Source organism: Tamandua tetradactyla, chromosome 13 (assembly GCF_023851605.1).
Source record: "Tamandua tetradactyla isolate mTamTet1 chromosome 13, mTamTet1.pri, whole genome shotgun sequence".
NCBI lineage: Eukaryota > Metazoa > Chordata > Mammalia > Pilosa > Myrmecophagidae > Tamandua > Tamandua tetradactyla.
In genome coordinates, this window is record NC_135339.1 from 65,661,093 (window position 1) to 65,675,294 (window position 14,202).

The window sequence follows — 14,202 nt, forward strand, 5'->3', positions numbered from 1 at the left end:
AGAGCTCAGCACTGCTCCTGCACCCAGCGGCAATTCACATCACCAGAGTGACAAGTTAGAGGAGGTGAGAACAGAGGCTGCCAGCAGCCTCACAAGAAGAAGACACCAACACGGCTGCTCTGTGTCAAGCTCCTTAAAAGCATAGTAAGGAGAATCTTTTCCTTGCCAGGCCATGAATGATGAGCAGCCACTAGGAGTCAAGACATGGGCCCGGCTCTCCACGGGAGCCAGCTGCCTGGGGTCAGAGCCTGGCGCTCGGCCTGTGCCCACCTCCCCCATCAAGGCTGGGTTGTCTCAGATCTCGTCTTCCCACTGCAGGATTGAAAAGGAATATGTTCCTCCTGCCCCAGCCCCAGTGAATTCTCCAGGGGCCCTGCACAGCACACTTGAAAGAGCCCAGGGGTTATCTGTAAAATTCCAATGAAATCCACAGGCTTTGATAATTTGATAAGCCACTCCACAGTCACCCCAGAGTCCAAATATGATGTTACTTGATCCTATGTTTCTGTTTCATGATGGAGGTGGCCTGAGAAGGTGGAGGCAGCCCGGAGAGGGAGGGAGATAGATCTCGGCGCCTGGCTGCAGTAGGGTCAGCCTGTCAGCCAAGGGCCAGGCTGGGGTCATGCTCTTTTCTGGCGAGCACATCCCGCAGTGCAGCACAGGTCTGTCCTGGCAGGTCCTCGGGGTGGAATGGATATGGGCTGGGCCAGGGGAGAAGGAGTCCTTCAGAACTGCCAACCACAGCTGACCCCACTTCCTGAGCATGGGGCTGTCTTGGGGCTAGAGGGATTCCTGTTTGCAGACCCACCTCTTGACAGACCAGTTGTGAACTGGTCCAGGTGGCTGGTACCTCCTCAAACAAGGCAGCTAACCCCCATTGCCATGGTGACTTAGAGGCCAAATGCTTTATAATCCCTCCCTGTGGCAGCCAGGTTGTGCTCCGCTAGGGCAGAGCATGCACCGAACCTCACTCTGTTCTGTTCCTTGTTGTCCACAAACAAAGGTTTGAACACCTACTATGTGCCAAGAGCACTTTGCTGGGTGAGACACAACACACGTTATCTCAGCAAACTCTCGTGACTAACCCATGAGTTCAGCAGAACCTCATTTTAGGGATGGAAATATGGAAACACAGAGAGGTTGAGCAAATGCTCAAAGGTCACAGCCTTCTGTGGCAGGGCCTGATCCTAAAGCCTGGCCCTGTGGAACTCTGCCACGTTGCCTCGTTAATACACAACCGTCTTGCTGAGCCGAGCTACCACTGTTCCTTGGGAGTCTCCTGAGCTGACCTATTGTTGTTAGTGTAAAAGTTGATACATGAAAAAGTGCTAATTTATTCATTTGACCGGCCAGCAAGAACCCCTTTCTCCCACCTGTGGGGCACATGACCATATCTGATTCCTGTGACAACCCACTTACGGAGGAACATCTCCCCTCTCCCTGTTAGGAAGGAGAACAGGTGGCTCAGAGAGGTCATCACCATGGCTGGGGAAGGGCAGGGCCAGGCGTGGACCTAGGGGGGCTTGGTGCCAGGCTAGAATCCCTTCTTCTGCCCTGGGAGACTGGAGAAGGAAGGGGCAGGGGCACAAAGAGGGGAGGACAGAAAGGGGGCACAGAGAGGCATTGGGACCCACATTCCTGTCTCCAGTTCCTCCCAAATACCAGGGAGGCAAGTGGAAGAGGTGGAAAGAGTCTGGGCCTTCTGTTTGGGACAAGAAAGTTCTGGGTTCAAATCCCAGCTCCAGCTGTGACCCTCCATTCTTTTTCTGTAATGTGGGTATGAGAATATACAACTCCTGGCACAGACCTCTCTCACAAGCCTGACACAAGGTAGGTACAGTGAGAAAAATGCTTCTCCCTCTGATGCAACAAGCAATTGCATCTTATTTTGTCATTTACAAAGCTCTTTTCCAGACCTCATGTCATTGGGGTTTCACACATTACCCACGGAGGTAGAAAGAGCAGGGATTAATCACTATTTCCCATTTACAGATGAGAAAATGGAGGGCTGAGCAAACTACAAAACTGATCTGCCTTGAAATTATGCAGCTAGTAAGCGGCAGAGTTGTGACATGAACTCAAAGAACTTGCAGCCGATATTCCGTGGCTTTCGCAAGCGCTACAGTGTGACCCGAATCACTGACGAATTTCTGAGGGTTCATAATGTTTGCTTGTTTTGTAAGCCAATGGGCAGCCAGTCATGGAGAGGCTCAGCAGGTGAGCCTCTGAGCCCGATAATGCATTGTCCTTCTCCAAAGGGCCTAGGACATCTCAGGCACTCTAGTCTCACAGCATGGGCGAAAAAAGAGGGGCTCTGTTAGGCATGATTGCCACATAGAGGTGTGCAGGCTGCATACTCAATAGCCTTCATGGGCACCATTTACAGAGCGCACATTGTGAATGCCCCCGGGGAGCTGGGCAGTGCAACAGCCGTCTTCAGCTTTCTCCCGTTTCTCCCCACCTGTGCCCAGGGAAACCCTCTGTCTCATTCTTTACCTTCCCTCTGTGGTACCCAAGCCGTTTGCCTCTCTTTCATCCACTCCGGTAATTTAAGATTTCAGGGGTACAGATATATGGAGGGGGGTGACCACTTAGCCTCCCCTTGAGTCCTCCCCAGCCCTCCCTGCAATCCACACGCTCCTGGCTACCTTCTTCCACCCATCAGCTCCCGGGTAGATGCTGGAGTTTTCTCCCATTAAGAATGTTGAGGATACATGCTGTGGTATGTAGGTGAGGGACCCTTCTGAGCAAGACACAGGGGCCGTGGGGATAGAGTTTGGTTGCATGCATGATAAGTTTGCATGGCTGGGCGGGGCAGCTAAATTCACGAGCCCAGAGGGATCTGATTCCAGAGAGAAAAAAGACCCATTTAGTTGCCCATCTCTCTCCAAAGTTAGATCATGTGATCTGACAGGGAACCATCAGCTAGCCCTGGGCCACAAGGAGTAAGACTTGGGTTCAAATCTTGCACCTTTCACTTATTCAACCAGTTGTGTGACTTTGGGAAAATCACCTAAATTTACTGGGCCTCAATTGTTGCCTATTACAAAATGCCAAGGGTAAAAGCCATTTGTAAAACAGTCCATACACATTCATTATTATTTTTAATGATGATGGTTATAGAATCTGTTATAGCAGCCCAGGATGGCTGAATTATTCAATGGATGAGTTTTCAGCATGGCAAGCACATGCCCTTCTATGTCTCCATTTCAGTGGGGAGCTTTGTAGCATTAACCATTAAAAACAACGACTGCTACCTTGAGCATCTGAATGGCATATCCATTATATTTTATGTATTCTCATCTGCTCTTTACAATAGGCTTCTAAGGAGGCTGGAACCTGCTCTCCAAATGCAGAGGCACCCTCACTTAACAGGCCTGGGGTAAAGGGAAATAAGGTGCAAGCTTTTAGTTTGGCAATAGGAGTCTTGGGAATAAATGGTCTCTGTGCCAGTTTGAAAAGCCATATCCTCTAATCCTCATTCAATATTGCTGGGTGGGATCTTTTGATTAGATGGTTTCCATGGAGACCTGTCTCCATCCATTCAAGGTGGGGTTGCTTACTGGAGTCCTTTAAGAGGGAACCATTTCAGAAAGGCTTCAGAACCCATACAACTAGAGACCTTTGGAGATGCATAAAGAAAATGCCCCAGGGAGGCCACTGAAGAAGCCTGGAGAGAATGCTAGCAGACATCACCATTTTGTTTGGATATTTTTATAGCCTTGCCTTAATTTGGGCATTTTCACAGCCCTAGAACTGTAAACTTGCAACTTAATAAATTCCCCTTTCAAAAAGCCATTCTGTTTCTGGTATATTGCATTTTGGCAGCTTTTACAAACCAAAACAGTCTCTCATTCCTTTGCCTTATCTTTCCTTAGCCTGGTTGCCCTTGCTAGCTCTCCCTTTACTCGTCTCCCTGTTTCCTCAGCCTCTCAGGGCTGGCCTCAGCTTTTTCCCAAATCTACAGCAGAGGCCTCAGCTACAACTTACTCTTTTGGGGGGTTGACATCCTCTGGTCTGGTCTCAAAGAACTGAAAGACTTCATCACACTGTGAGATATGGGGAGGCAGTCGGACAAGTGCCTGTGGAAAGATAGGAAGAAGATCTGATGAGGTTTGGAACTGGAAAACCAAAGTAAAGCCAACTCAGGCTAACAATGATGGGAAGGCTCAAGGACTGTACCTTGGAGGACACGGTCAACCATTTACCCAACCAACCAGCCATGTAATCAGTCAGCTAGTTTAATGAAATAATGAAATAGCTGTCCACCCACCCATCCATCCAATCAACTAACCAACCAACCGGATAGCCAATTTCTCAACAAATAAACCAGCCAATTACTAAAAATAGCTAGCCAGTAATGGAGAGGCAGGAGGGAACTGCCTGAAAATGTAGAGCTGTGCTCCAGTAGCCATGTTTCTTGATGATGATTGTATAATGATATAGCTTTCACAATGTGACTGTGTGATTGTGAATACCTTGTGTCTGATGCTCCTTTATTCACCTTGTCAACAGATGAGTAGAACATATGGAATAAAAATAAATAATAGGGGGAACAAATGTTAAAATAAATTTAATTTGAAATGCTAGTGATCAATGAAAGGGAGAGGAGGTAAGGGGTATGGTATGTATAATTTTTTTTCTGTTTTCGTTTTATTTCTTTTTCTTAATTGATGCAAATGTTCTAAGAAATGATCATGATGATGAATATGCAAAAAAAAAAAAAAAAGTAGCTAACCAAATGGCTGTTGGGGGTGAAGCCACGGCTAAGGTAGGTGGTAGAATCCACGCCCCCATGCTTCGATGGTAGGAGTGGGTGGAACTTGCCCACATGGTACATGTTTTCTCCCCAGGAAGGGTGGGAAGAAAAAGAACTGAAAAAGAGAGATAGACAGAGAAAAAGAAGGAAGAGAAGGTCAGGCATGCGGAGAGCGAGGCTCCCGGCAGGACAGTTGGGAGAGTTTTAGGAAGAGGCAATGTTAGGGAGGAGCTGAGGGAGGCAGGAGAGAAACCATCCCCAGGGAGTCACTGCCAGGGCAACGTGTCTGAAAGGGAGGGGAGGAAGGTCAGAAAGGGCAGGTTTCCTGCCAGGCCCGGAGAGCTAGCGCCCTGCTGCCCACCCCAGCCAGCCCCCAGGCTGGACACTGCTCACCCAGCAGCCAGTGGTGAACAGAGGGGCTCTTCATGCTGACAGAAATGGGCATTCCAGGGGCAGAGGACTCGTGGGCTGTAAGGGCCTCAGACAAAGGGCCCTTTTGGTGGAACAACCGTGACATCTTTATTTAACAGGGAGCCCTGAGGGGGAACTGCATCCAGGGCTCGTCCTGATCTCAGGCTGACAAGAGGCTCTCAGCACAGAGCAGCTTCCAGCAGAGCGGCTGCCAAAGCCCAGCCCTGCCCAAAACCATCTGGTAAAAGAGCCTGGTGCTAAGTGGCAGTCCCCATGGCCTGGGCCAGCGACCAAGGCTAGGGCTAGGGAAGCCCCAAACCTAGCTGCCCCAAGAAGAGCAAGGTGAAAAGCCAGACACATGGATCTTTTCAAGGGTACCAACCCTGGCTCAGGTCTACAACTCTGCCTTCTGACATCCATTCATGACATCGTGTGGTACTGAAGCCAGGGCCTTGGGGCCAAGCAGACACAGGTTTGAGCCCTGCTGCTGCCATTCACTGGGTGGGTGATGCTGGACGAGTAACCTGCTCTTCCTGAGTTCAATGCTCAGTGGGTATGAAGGTTAGAACTAAGTGTTAGGACAGATGAAATCATGAATATAAGGAGACTGGCACTAAGTAAACACACAGTAAATGTCAGTTATTTTATTGTCGTCACCATCATCATCTTATAGATGAAAGCAGTGGTGCATACCAGAAGGAGCACTGGAATGGGAGCCAGGAGACCTCTATTCTAGTCCCAATTCTGTCATTACACACTTGCTATGTGACCTTGGGCTGTTCATTGTACCTCTCTGGTTGCTGCTGCTTCTAGGATAAAATAGACCTGCTCTGGAATCCCAGAGTATATCTCATGGAATGTCTGTCCTTTTGGGTAGAATGGCTTCTGTGGGCACATTTGGAAGGATGCCTGGTAGATTCCCCCCATATTGGTCTCAGAGATGATCATACTTATTAGCTCAGCAAAGGCTCTGAGAAGACCTGCAGGAAAGACGCCAGTAGAGCTCTGTTCAGTCCATCATATAATGACAATAATGGTATGCTGGGCACCAGGACAAGTGCCTAGCATCTCATCAACTTTACGAGATGAGTACAGCTATGATTCTAAATTTACAGAAGAAACTAAAGCACAGAGAGGTTAAGTAACTCCTCAGTGCCACACAGCTAGTAAGTAGTAAAAATATGAATCAGGCCATCTGAGTGCAGAGCCTTTGCTCTGTCTGGTCTACCACTCTTTCCTGCCTCCAGCATTACCACAGGCATTTGACCACAGAACTGGTCAACTTCTAATTACACCTCTTGGAATATAAATGGAGCAAATCCAGGCTAGAGATATTCTGAGGTTTCTTCTAGCTGTAACCATCTATGGCTGTAGGACAGTAAATACCGCCAACAGCAGTGAATTCATTTGTCTGCTCTATCAATCTGCTTGAGCCATTCTGGTAGGGCTCTGACTCAGGTGAGGCCTAGCCTCCAGGTCTCTGAAGGCCCCAGTGCTGGAGGTGGGCTGGAATGGACATGACCTCATGGCCTTTAGCATCCAGGGAGGGGCCTGTGTCCCTTTGGGATATTAGCTGAACTGACCTCAGCCCCCTTTCAACCCAGCCATTCTGTGACCGGGGGTCATGGTCAGTGAGCTGAGCGGGAGCAGATGTGGTGAGGGGATAAGGGAAGGGGCAAGGGGCATTGGGTACCAGGGTTGGCATAGGGGTACGGTGGGAGGGCCGGGGCTGGTAAAGAGGGGTTGAAGAGCAATCCTGGTGTTACCATTAGCCACCCTGTCAGTGCCTTCCTCCCACAACCTCTGTCCTAAACTGCCCTGCAGGCTCCAATTCCAGCCCCCCAGGACTACTTTCTGGGTGCCTGTTACATGGACCATCACTTAGCACCCAGTGTTGTCATCCTAGATGGCACAAACTTAGATAAGGGGGCGGTGGCGGCGGCTGCTGAGACCTTCATCCAGATAAGGTTAGCACAAGCATGGTCTTTGCAAATACAGGTGGCATGGCAGGAAACCCTGGACAGAGCTTGCTCAGACCTTCTACTCTGAAATGAATCACCCTCCTTTAAACCCAGCACTCTGGGTAAAGTCTGACCCTGGACAAAGTTCTACATTTGGCTAAACAACCATGGGAATCCCACTCTTTACACAGTGGGCAACCGCCCCTCCCTTCCCTTTTAGCAGCACCATTTTAGTTTCTAATCAATGGAAATCTTATAGGTAAAAGCCTCACTGCTCTGAATGGGGTAAGGTGGGGCGCAAGGGGGATTGGAGTCCTGCCCATTTGGTCTCCCACCCACAGCCCCCTCCCCACCCCTGATAATTGCCTCTGCCCTGCCCTGCTTTCCACCTAGAAAGCTGGGGTCTCAATGAACTTCTGAATATATGAGTTATTTCAAACACTTGGTTCTCTTTATAAAGGATCTAAGCAGCTAGTCTTTTTGAAATGTAAACAGTCTCTGTTGCAGTTTAAGCCATTTCAGCAGGAACCTAGCCCACGGGGGCCTGGGGGATGGGTCACTACCAAGGAGGAAGCTTCATCTGCTTGTGATCTTTTCTTCTTGTCATCAGAAACTGGCCAAACACGCACTTGGGGTCAGGCTTCCTGCTTGTCAGCAATGTCACAAACTTAGACACAGCCCTGCAGGAGTGCCCAGGGCAGTGGGGGAGCATGGATACATGGACAGTTACTGTCCTATAGAGGGTAATGCCCTAAGTAGAAACATGTGCAAAGTTTTCTGGGGAGCAGAACAGGAGTGCTCAGCTTTCCTGGGGGCAGTCGGGAGATTTCTTGGAGAGGGACCAAGGGTTGAATGAGTTCCCAGAAAGGGAACTAGCACCGGCCAAGAGGTGGAGGCCTAAGAGGGCCTGGCTACTTAGGAATGGCTAGGCTGCAAGACCAGCGGACTGGACTACAGAGCCACGAGGGACAGAGGTGGGAGCTGAGGCCTGAGGAGCACCAGGAACTGTCCACAGAGGGATGGCTGAGAGGCTTGAATGTTCTTGTGGGCAACAGAGCTCCTCTGAGGGCCTTTAAGTGAAAAAAGGACATGGTCAGCTATATCCCAGGCTGGCAACTCCTTTCCTTGAGTCTGTCTGGACCAAAGGAGACGGAAATTTGACCAACTATCCCCAGAGGACCAGACCACCAGGGTATGAACTGATGAGCCCTGGGTTCTCTGCCTTGGTCTCTGCCATTAGAAACCCTGCTGGCCTGGGTCTGCCCTCAGGACGAGAGCGACAGGAACAAGGCCACCTTCCCCACATCATGACCGAGGGCCCAGGAAGCCTTGGTGCTCCTTGAAGGAGTCTGTTCCAGCTGGAACCTAAATCTTTTTCTTTATTAAAGTGAAAGCCAGTGATGAGGTGTGCGGAGAAAATCCCACAGTGGGAGGCAGAATACCCGGGACTGAGAACCACCACCATGCCATCGCCTCCGTTTTTTAATCTAAGGAAGGAAGGGTAAAAATATGTGAGCCTGGGAGATGCCGAGGGGCTGGGGTTAGGAGAGCCTTATTCCTGCAGTGCCGCTTCCCTTGTTGGGCTTGAACCGCATTCCCCACATCTGACGGCACCTAACTCCCCATCCCCACCGCCAAATCAGTCAGCAATTCCTGAAAGGAAGTCTATTGTGGACAGCGGATTAACAGAAATGAGGGCAGCTATTAGGGCAGCAAAAAAACATCGAGTCACACCCACCAGGAAATGGAGACTTGTATAAGTGTCATTAAAATGGCGAACGATGAGCGGATGGCGCTCAGACCTTCTCACTTGTCCCTAATATGTTTACGGGGTTGCCTGGACAAACACTCAAACCTGTCCTTCTCGCATGGGAGCAGGGTCAATGGAGTCATTGTAAAATGGCCTGTCAGAGCCCCTGCAGAACACTCACGGTTGTAAGCGAGATGGGAGTCTCTGACTTGCTGAGACTACAGAATCATTAAAGATTAACCGCATAGCCATGTGGCCCATTAAATTAATTTATGGAGTTAAAGATATGCCGCCTTTGGGACCTCTCTCTCTTTTTTTTTAATGATATTTTTGAGATATCTTTACACACATACAGTCCATCCAAAGTATGTAATCAGTGGCTCACAATAGCATCACATAGTTGTATATTCATCACCATGATCATTTTTAGAACATTTGCATCACTCCAGAAAAAGAAAAAGGAAAAAAACTCATACACTCCATACCCCTTACCCCTCCCTCTCACTGACGACTAGTATTTCAATCTACCCACTTTTTTTTTTTACTTTGGGACCACTCTTAATAGATACCCAGCCCTTAAGAGTCACATAGTGGCTGATGCTTGGTTAATATACTCCATGAGGGATGATAATCCAGTCTGCTCCATCTATGTTTAAAATGAATATTGAGGTTTGGGCTGTGAAACCATCAGGTGGAGGGACTGGCCAGCCAGGGAGGGCATGTTGCTGAAGTGTGCTGAGGTCCCAGATTTTCTACCCCTGCGTACTTGGAAAGCCCTGGCTACACTGCAATTTTGGATGTGTTCAGATCCCACCAAATCCCAGACTCTTGGCCCACACTAACTGTCAGGTCCAAGGAAGGAGATGTTGGCAAGCCAAGCAGAACTGAATACGCAGGGAACTCTGAATAGACTCAAGATGCTCTAGGCAGGGTGCATTCAGGGGCAGGTGTAGACAAGGAAAGGGCTGGTTCTGGGCACACTGAGGTGGACTGCTATGTGGCACTGACTGTGAAGTTGGCTATGGGTGGCATTGACATTGAGTGAAATGTTGGATGCTGAGTGACCCCAGATTGGTCTGTTTGGTGGTAGAGCTACGAAGTACAAGGCGGGATGACAATGGACCTCTACTTGGTTCATCCCCAATGACCATCCACGGTCATTGTTTGTTTCCTCAGACAATGAGACTACAGATCAGCAGAATTAAAGGTCATTTGTGCAGTGCCCATCCCCCTAGGCTCCCCCACCATTCTCAGAGCAAACTGATGGCTGTATGCTTGGTGAACTCGTGACACCGCTCCCTGGTGCCTGGTTCTGAGTAGTTCCTGTCTGCGCTAATCAAGTTAGGGGCCCCTCCTCCTGCAGACTTCACTTGAATGCCTCCCCCTCAGCCACAAGCTGTACCAACTGGGCCCCAGAGCCCCCCTGAATCTGATCCTGATTCAGGAGTCCGGTTCAAAGCCTGATCTTGGGAGATAAGATGCTATCGGTTTCCTCCTGTGGATGATGCAGGAGACGCGTTTTCACGGAGCTCAGCTGCAGAGGCCTCAGGCTCCCCCAGCATGGGGAGGCCCCAGCAGGTTTCAGTCATAAGTCCTAGCTGGAAAAGGTCTCCTCTTGCCATGTGTCCCCCTCCTCCATTAGCTTTGCCCATTTACCTAACTTCTTAGGAAAGGAATAAAGAGGAATAAAAGCTCTGGAAGTAACCATCAGTTTAATTGGAAATGGCTAATGCCTTTTAAAGAGAAAAATGAATATTGATCTGAAGAAGGACCTTCTAGTTTAAGGGGATTCATCGATGAGGGACCCTTTTAGGATAAGGCAGAATACGTGATTTAATTGTAATACACACAATGACTAAAATCAACCTTTAATCTAATGGAGAATATATGGATGCGTTTGTCAGTTAATCAGTTTAGCAACTTGGTTTTTATTTAAACTGTCTTATTGCCAAGCATAATGATTCAGAATTATAAAATGTTAGAAAAAAAAGAAACCTTATGCTAAGTGATGATATTGTGAATTACTGATTATATATGTTAATATTTTATTTGGTTTGTTAAATTTTTTTAATTAATAAATAAATTAAAAAAAAAAAAAGAAACCTTATGACTAACAATTTCATGTAAGTTCAGAAGTTACAAAATTCCGCAATATATTTTTCCACTCATCTGCTTTCAAGAACCTGGTGAGATAGCATTTTTTTTTTTTTTTTTTTACATGGGCAGGCACCGGGAATCAAACCCGGGTCCTCGGGCTTGGCAGGCAAGCATTCTTACCTGCTGAGCCACCGTGGCCCTAGAGATAGCTGTTTTTATCCTCATATCATAGATGAGGATATTGGGGCTCAGAGAGCAACTTGCCCAAACTCTAAGCTCCTTGTGCCAGTGGAACTTAGAGTTTGCTGAGGGAAAGCACCAGGATTGATTCTCTTAGCTCCTTTGTTTGTGAGCTGTGTGTTATTGGGTAATTTACTGGATTTCTCCATAAGTTACATTTCCTCATCTGTAAAATGAAGATATTATAACCTCCCTGGTATGTGGAAGTGTTAAAATTACATTTGAGGGCGGGTTACAGTGGCTCAGCAGGCAGAGTTCTCGTTGGCCATGCTGGAGACCCGTGTTTGTTTCCCGGTGCCTGCCCAAGTGAAAAAAAAAACTACATTGGACACATATAGATAGCCAAAAAATGTTGGTTCTCTCCATCCTCTCTTTCCAAATCACAAAGAATAAAATGCTTATGGAGTTTCAGGTCCTCAAATAAAAGATGCTTCACAATTGCAAAGGACGAAGCCATTATTATCATTGACTACAGAAGAGGCAGTGTGGTATAGTGGAACAATCTCTAGCTTCGGAACCAGAAATAAGGGAGTTCAAATCTAGACCTTCCCATTTATAGGGACCATTTAAACCTCTCTGTACCTCCATGTCTTCATCTGTAAAATGGCAATGATAGAGCAGTATTGAGGATTAAATAAAATGAAAATGGTACATACTTAGTATAACCGATAAATGTTAGCAAATAATCTAATGATTAGGAAGCAATGGGACCACACAGAGACTGTCTCAAAGGAACTTGATTTAATTACTATATTGCTATTTGTACTTTTTTTCATTGACTTTTCTTATGATTTTGGCACTTATTCAGATCCAAATTGTCAAACTGGAAATGTCTGTATGTTTTTTTTTTTTAATATTAGAGATGTTGCAGGTGTTCAGAAAAATCATGCATAAAATACAGAGTTCCATACAATACCTTAAAGAAGGAAGAAAAAAAAAAAAGCTCATCTTTTCAGAATCTTTCCATCCTCAACTATTCTCCGTGGAGGTACTATTCTTCTCTCTATTGTACAGATGTGGAAACTGAGGTTCACAGAAGTTAAGTTACTGGCCCAGGTGCATACAGTTAGGGGTTTGAATGCAGGCAGTCTGGCCATCAGAGGCCATGTGCCAAGGACAATGAATGTGTCTGTTTCTCCTTCTCACTGCAGCCATCCCAGGCTCTACTCAAAGAAGAAAAACAAACGGGCTTTGGGTCATGACACTACTGCAGTTCTCCTGCCTGCTCTTTGGCACTTGCTGTCTTGATGTAGGTGCATGTGTGCCGTGTGAGTATTAGCACCTACGAAGACAAGTGCATGAAAATTGTGCCTATAAAGATTTCTGTGAATAAAAGAACTTGTATTCTAGATACTTCTGAATGAAAAACTGATTCCAGAAACATCCCAAAGAGAATCTGAGGGAAGAGTTTTCATATGCCCAACAAAATGCCACATACAGAATCCCTTTAGCAGGAGGCCCCTTAGCTCTTCGGCTGAGTGAAGTGGTTTAAAACAGCGTTTTATAAATACTGACATGCTTGAAAGGAGCACTGGCTAAGCTGTGAGCCTGAGGCTCTCGCATCGAGGATAGTCCATTCACGGGTGATTCCTCTCCTAGGGACCCCCATCCACCCTGCTGGTTGGGCTACACCAGGCCACAGGTTGTGTCTGCTAAATGACAGCTGAGAGCTTTTGCTGCCCAGATGGACAGACTTGCAGATAGGCAGACGGACTAGACCCTCTTCCATTCTCCCCTCCCGGGTGTGTCCTTACCCGGCAGTATTCATCAATGGGCTTCAGCCTCTTCACAGCTACGTCCCGGATGTGGCTTCTCCGGAAAAGGATCTTGCCTGGAAGAGAGATAAATGCTCTTGAGCTGGGTGATTCCAGGCAAAGCTGCCACAAGCAGCAGGGACTCCACCCTCTCACTTCTCTCTCCCTCAGCTTCCCAGTTCTCTAGCTGGCTACCTCCTCTGCCTATTGTCAAGGAGATAAGAGAGGAGTGGTCACCTCTCCTGGGGGGCAGGAGGCACCCAAGGCTAAGGGCCCGGGGCCTCTCTGAAGGACGAGGAGCCCCAGAAGCCATCTCAGGCTTCTGCAAACAACTTGGCCAAGTCACCTAAGGGCAGGATCAATGCCCCAACGTGGGTGCGGCCCTCAAGTGACCTTGCAAATAAACACAAAGTATGGCCCAACCCACACGCCCTGCTTGGTTTCCAGGCCCATGCCTCCTTAAGAAATCAGCCAATTGGGAAGGAATTCCTTTTCTTAGTTTAGGTGGGTGGCTATCTCTAGGGCAGGCACAGGCAACTCCAAGGAAGGCATAGCTGCCCCAGACTGATTGTTTCCTGGACTCTCTGAACACACAGCCTCCAGTCAACCAAGGAGCTGCCCAGCTGGTACACATCTCTATAGGCATGAGCGAGGCTCACAGGAAATGCCAGTCCCTTAAAACTCCCCAGCAGGCTCTCCCGTGGCCAAATTCAATCACAAACAGATCAACGTATAGTCCTTTTACAATTTGTTAAATTTAGAATCTGAACTCCCCGTCTGATGCTCAGGTCTTACCCTACCAACATTTCTGTGCCCAGCAGATGTTTAGGGCTCATGCCCCCTTTCTGGAAAGCCTTCCCTAAGTGGCTGTGCTGGGAGTAACTTCTCTCTTTCCAGGACATCCATGACACTCTATCCACTCCTAAGGAACTCATTACATGACGTGTGTGTTATAGCTGTTTGTGAGCCCACTTCTATCAGGGGACTGTCTGACTCATCTTGGGGCCCAAGGAGTCTGGTGGATGGTTAAACACTCACTCCACAGTATGACAGGCATCTATTGTCCAAGCCCATCTGATTCCCCTTTGGAGAACCTCCCTCCTCCATTTGGAGTCCATGTGGTCTTTATGGCTAACCACATTCCCTAGCAACAAGGACTGGCAGGGGACCTAGCCCGGATAACCAGTCATAGTGATTGGCTCAGGGATGGGCAGGGGACTCAACAGGGGC

At 48.0% G+C, this 14,202-nt stretch overlaps 1 protein-coding gene across 9 annotated transcripts in view; it reads right to left on the bottom strand.

The window, feature by feature from the left end:
• SH3PXD2A (SH3 and PX domains 2A) overlaps positions 1-14,202 on the bottom strand; it is a 269,266-nt gene that overhangs the window by 104,840 nt on the left and 150,224 nt on the right. For 5 of the 9 annotated variants that reach the window (XM_077125918.1, XM_077125916.1, XM_077125915.1 and 2 more), the window contains 2 exons: positions 12,973-13,049; positions 3,991-4,082 (listed from right to left, as the gene is read on the bottom strand). In XM_077125918.1, the coding sequence (XP_076982033.1) occupies positions 3,991-4,082; positions 12,973-13,049 (169 nt within the window). The other 4 variants (XM_077125922.1, XM_077125924.1, XM_077125921.1 and 1 more) reach the window with 4 other exon arrangements.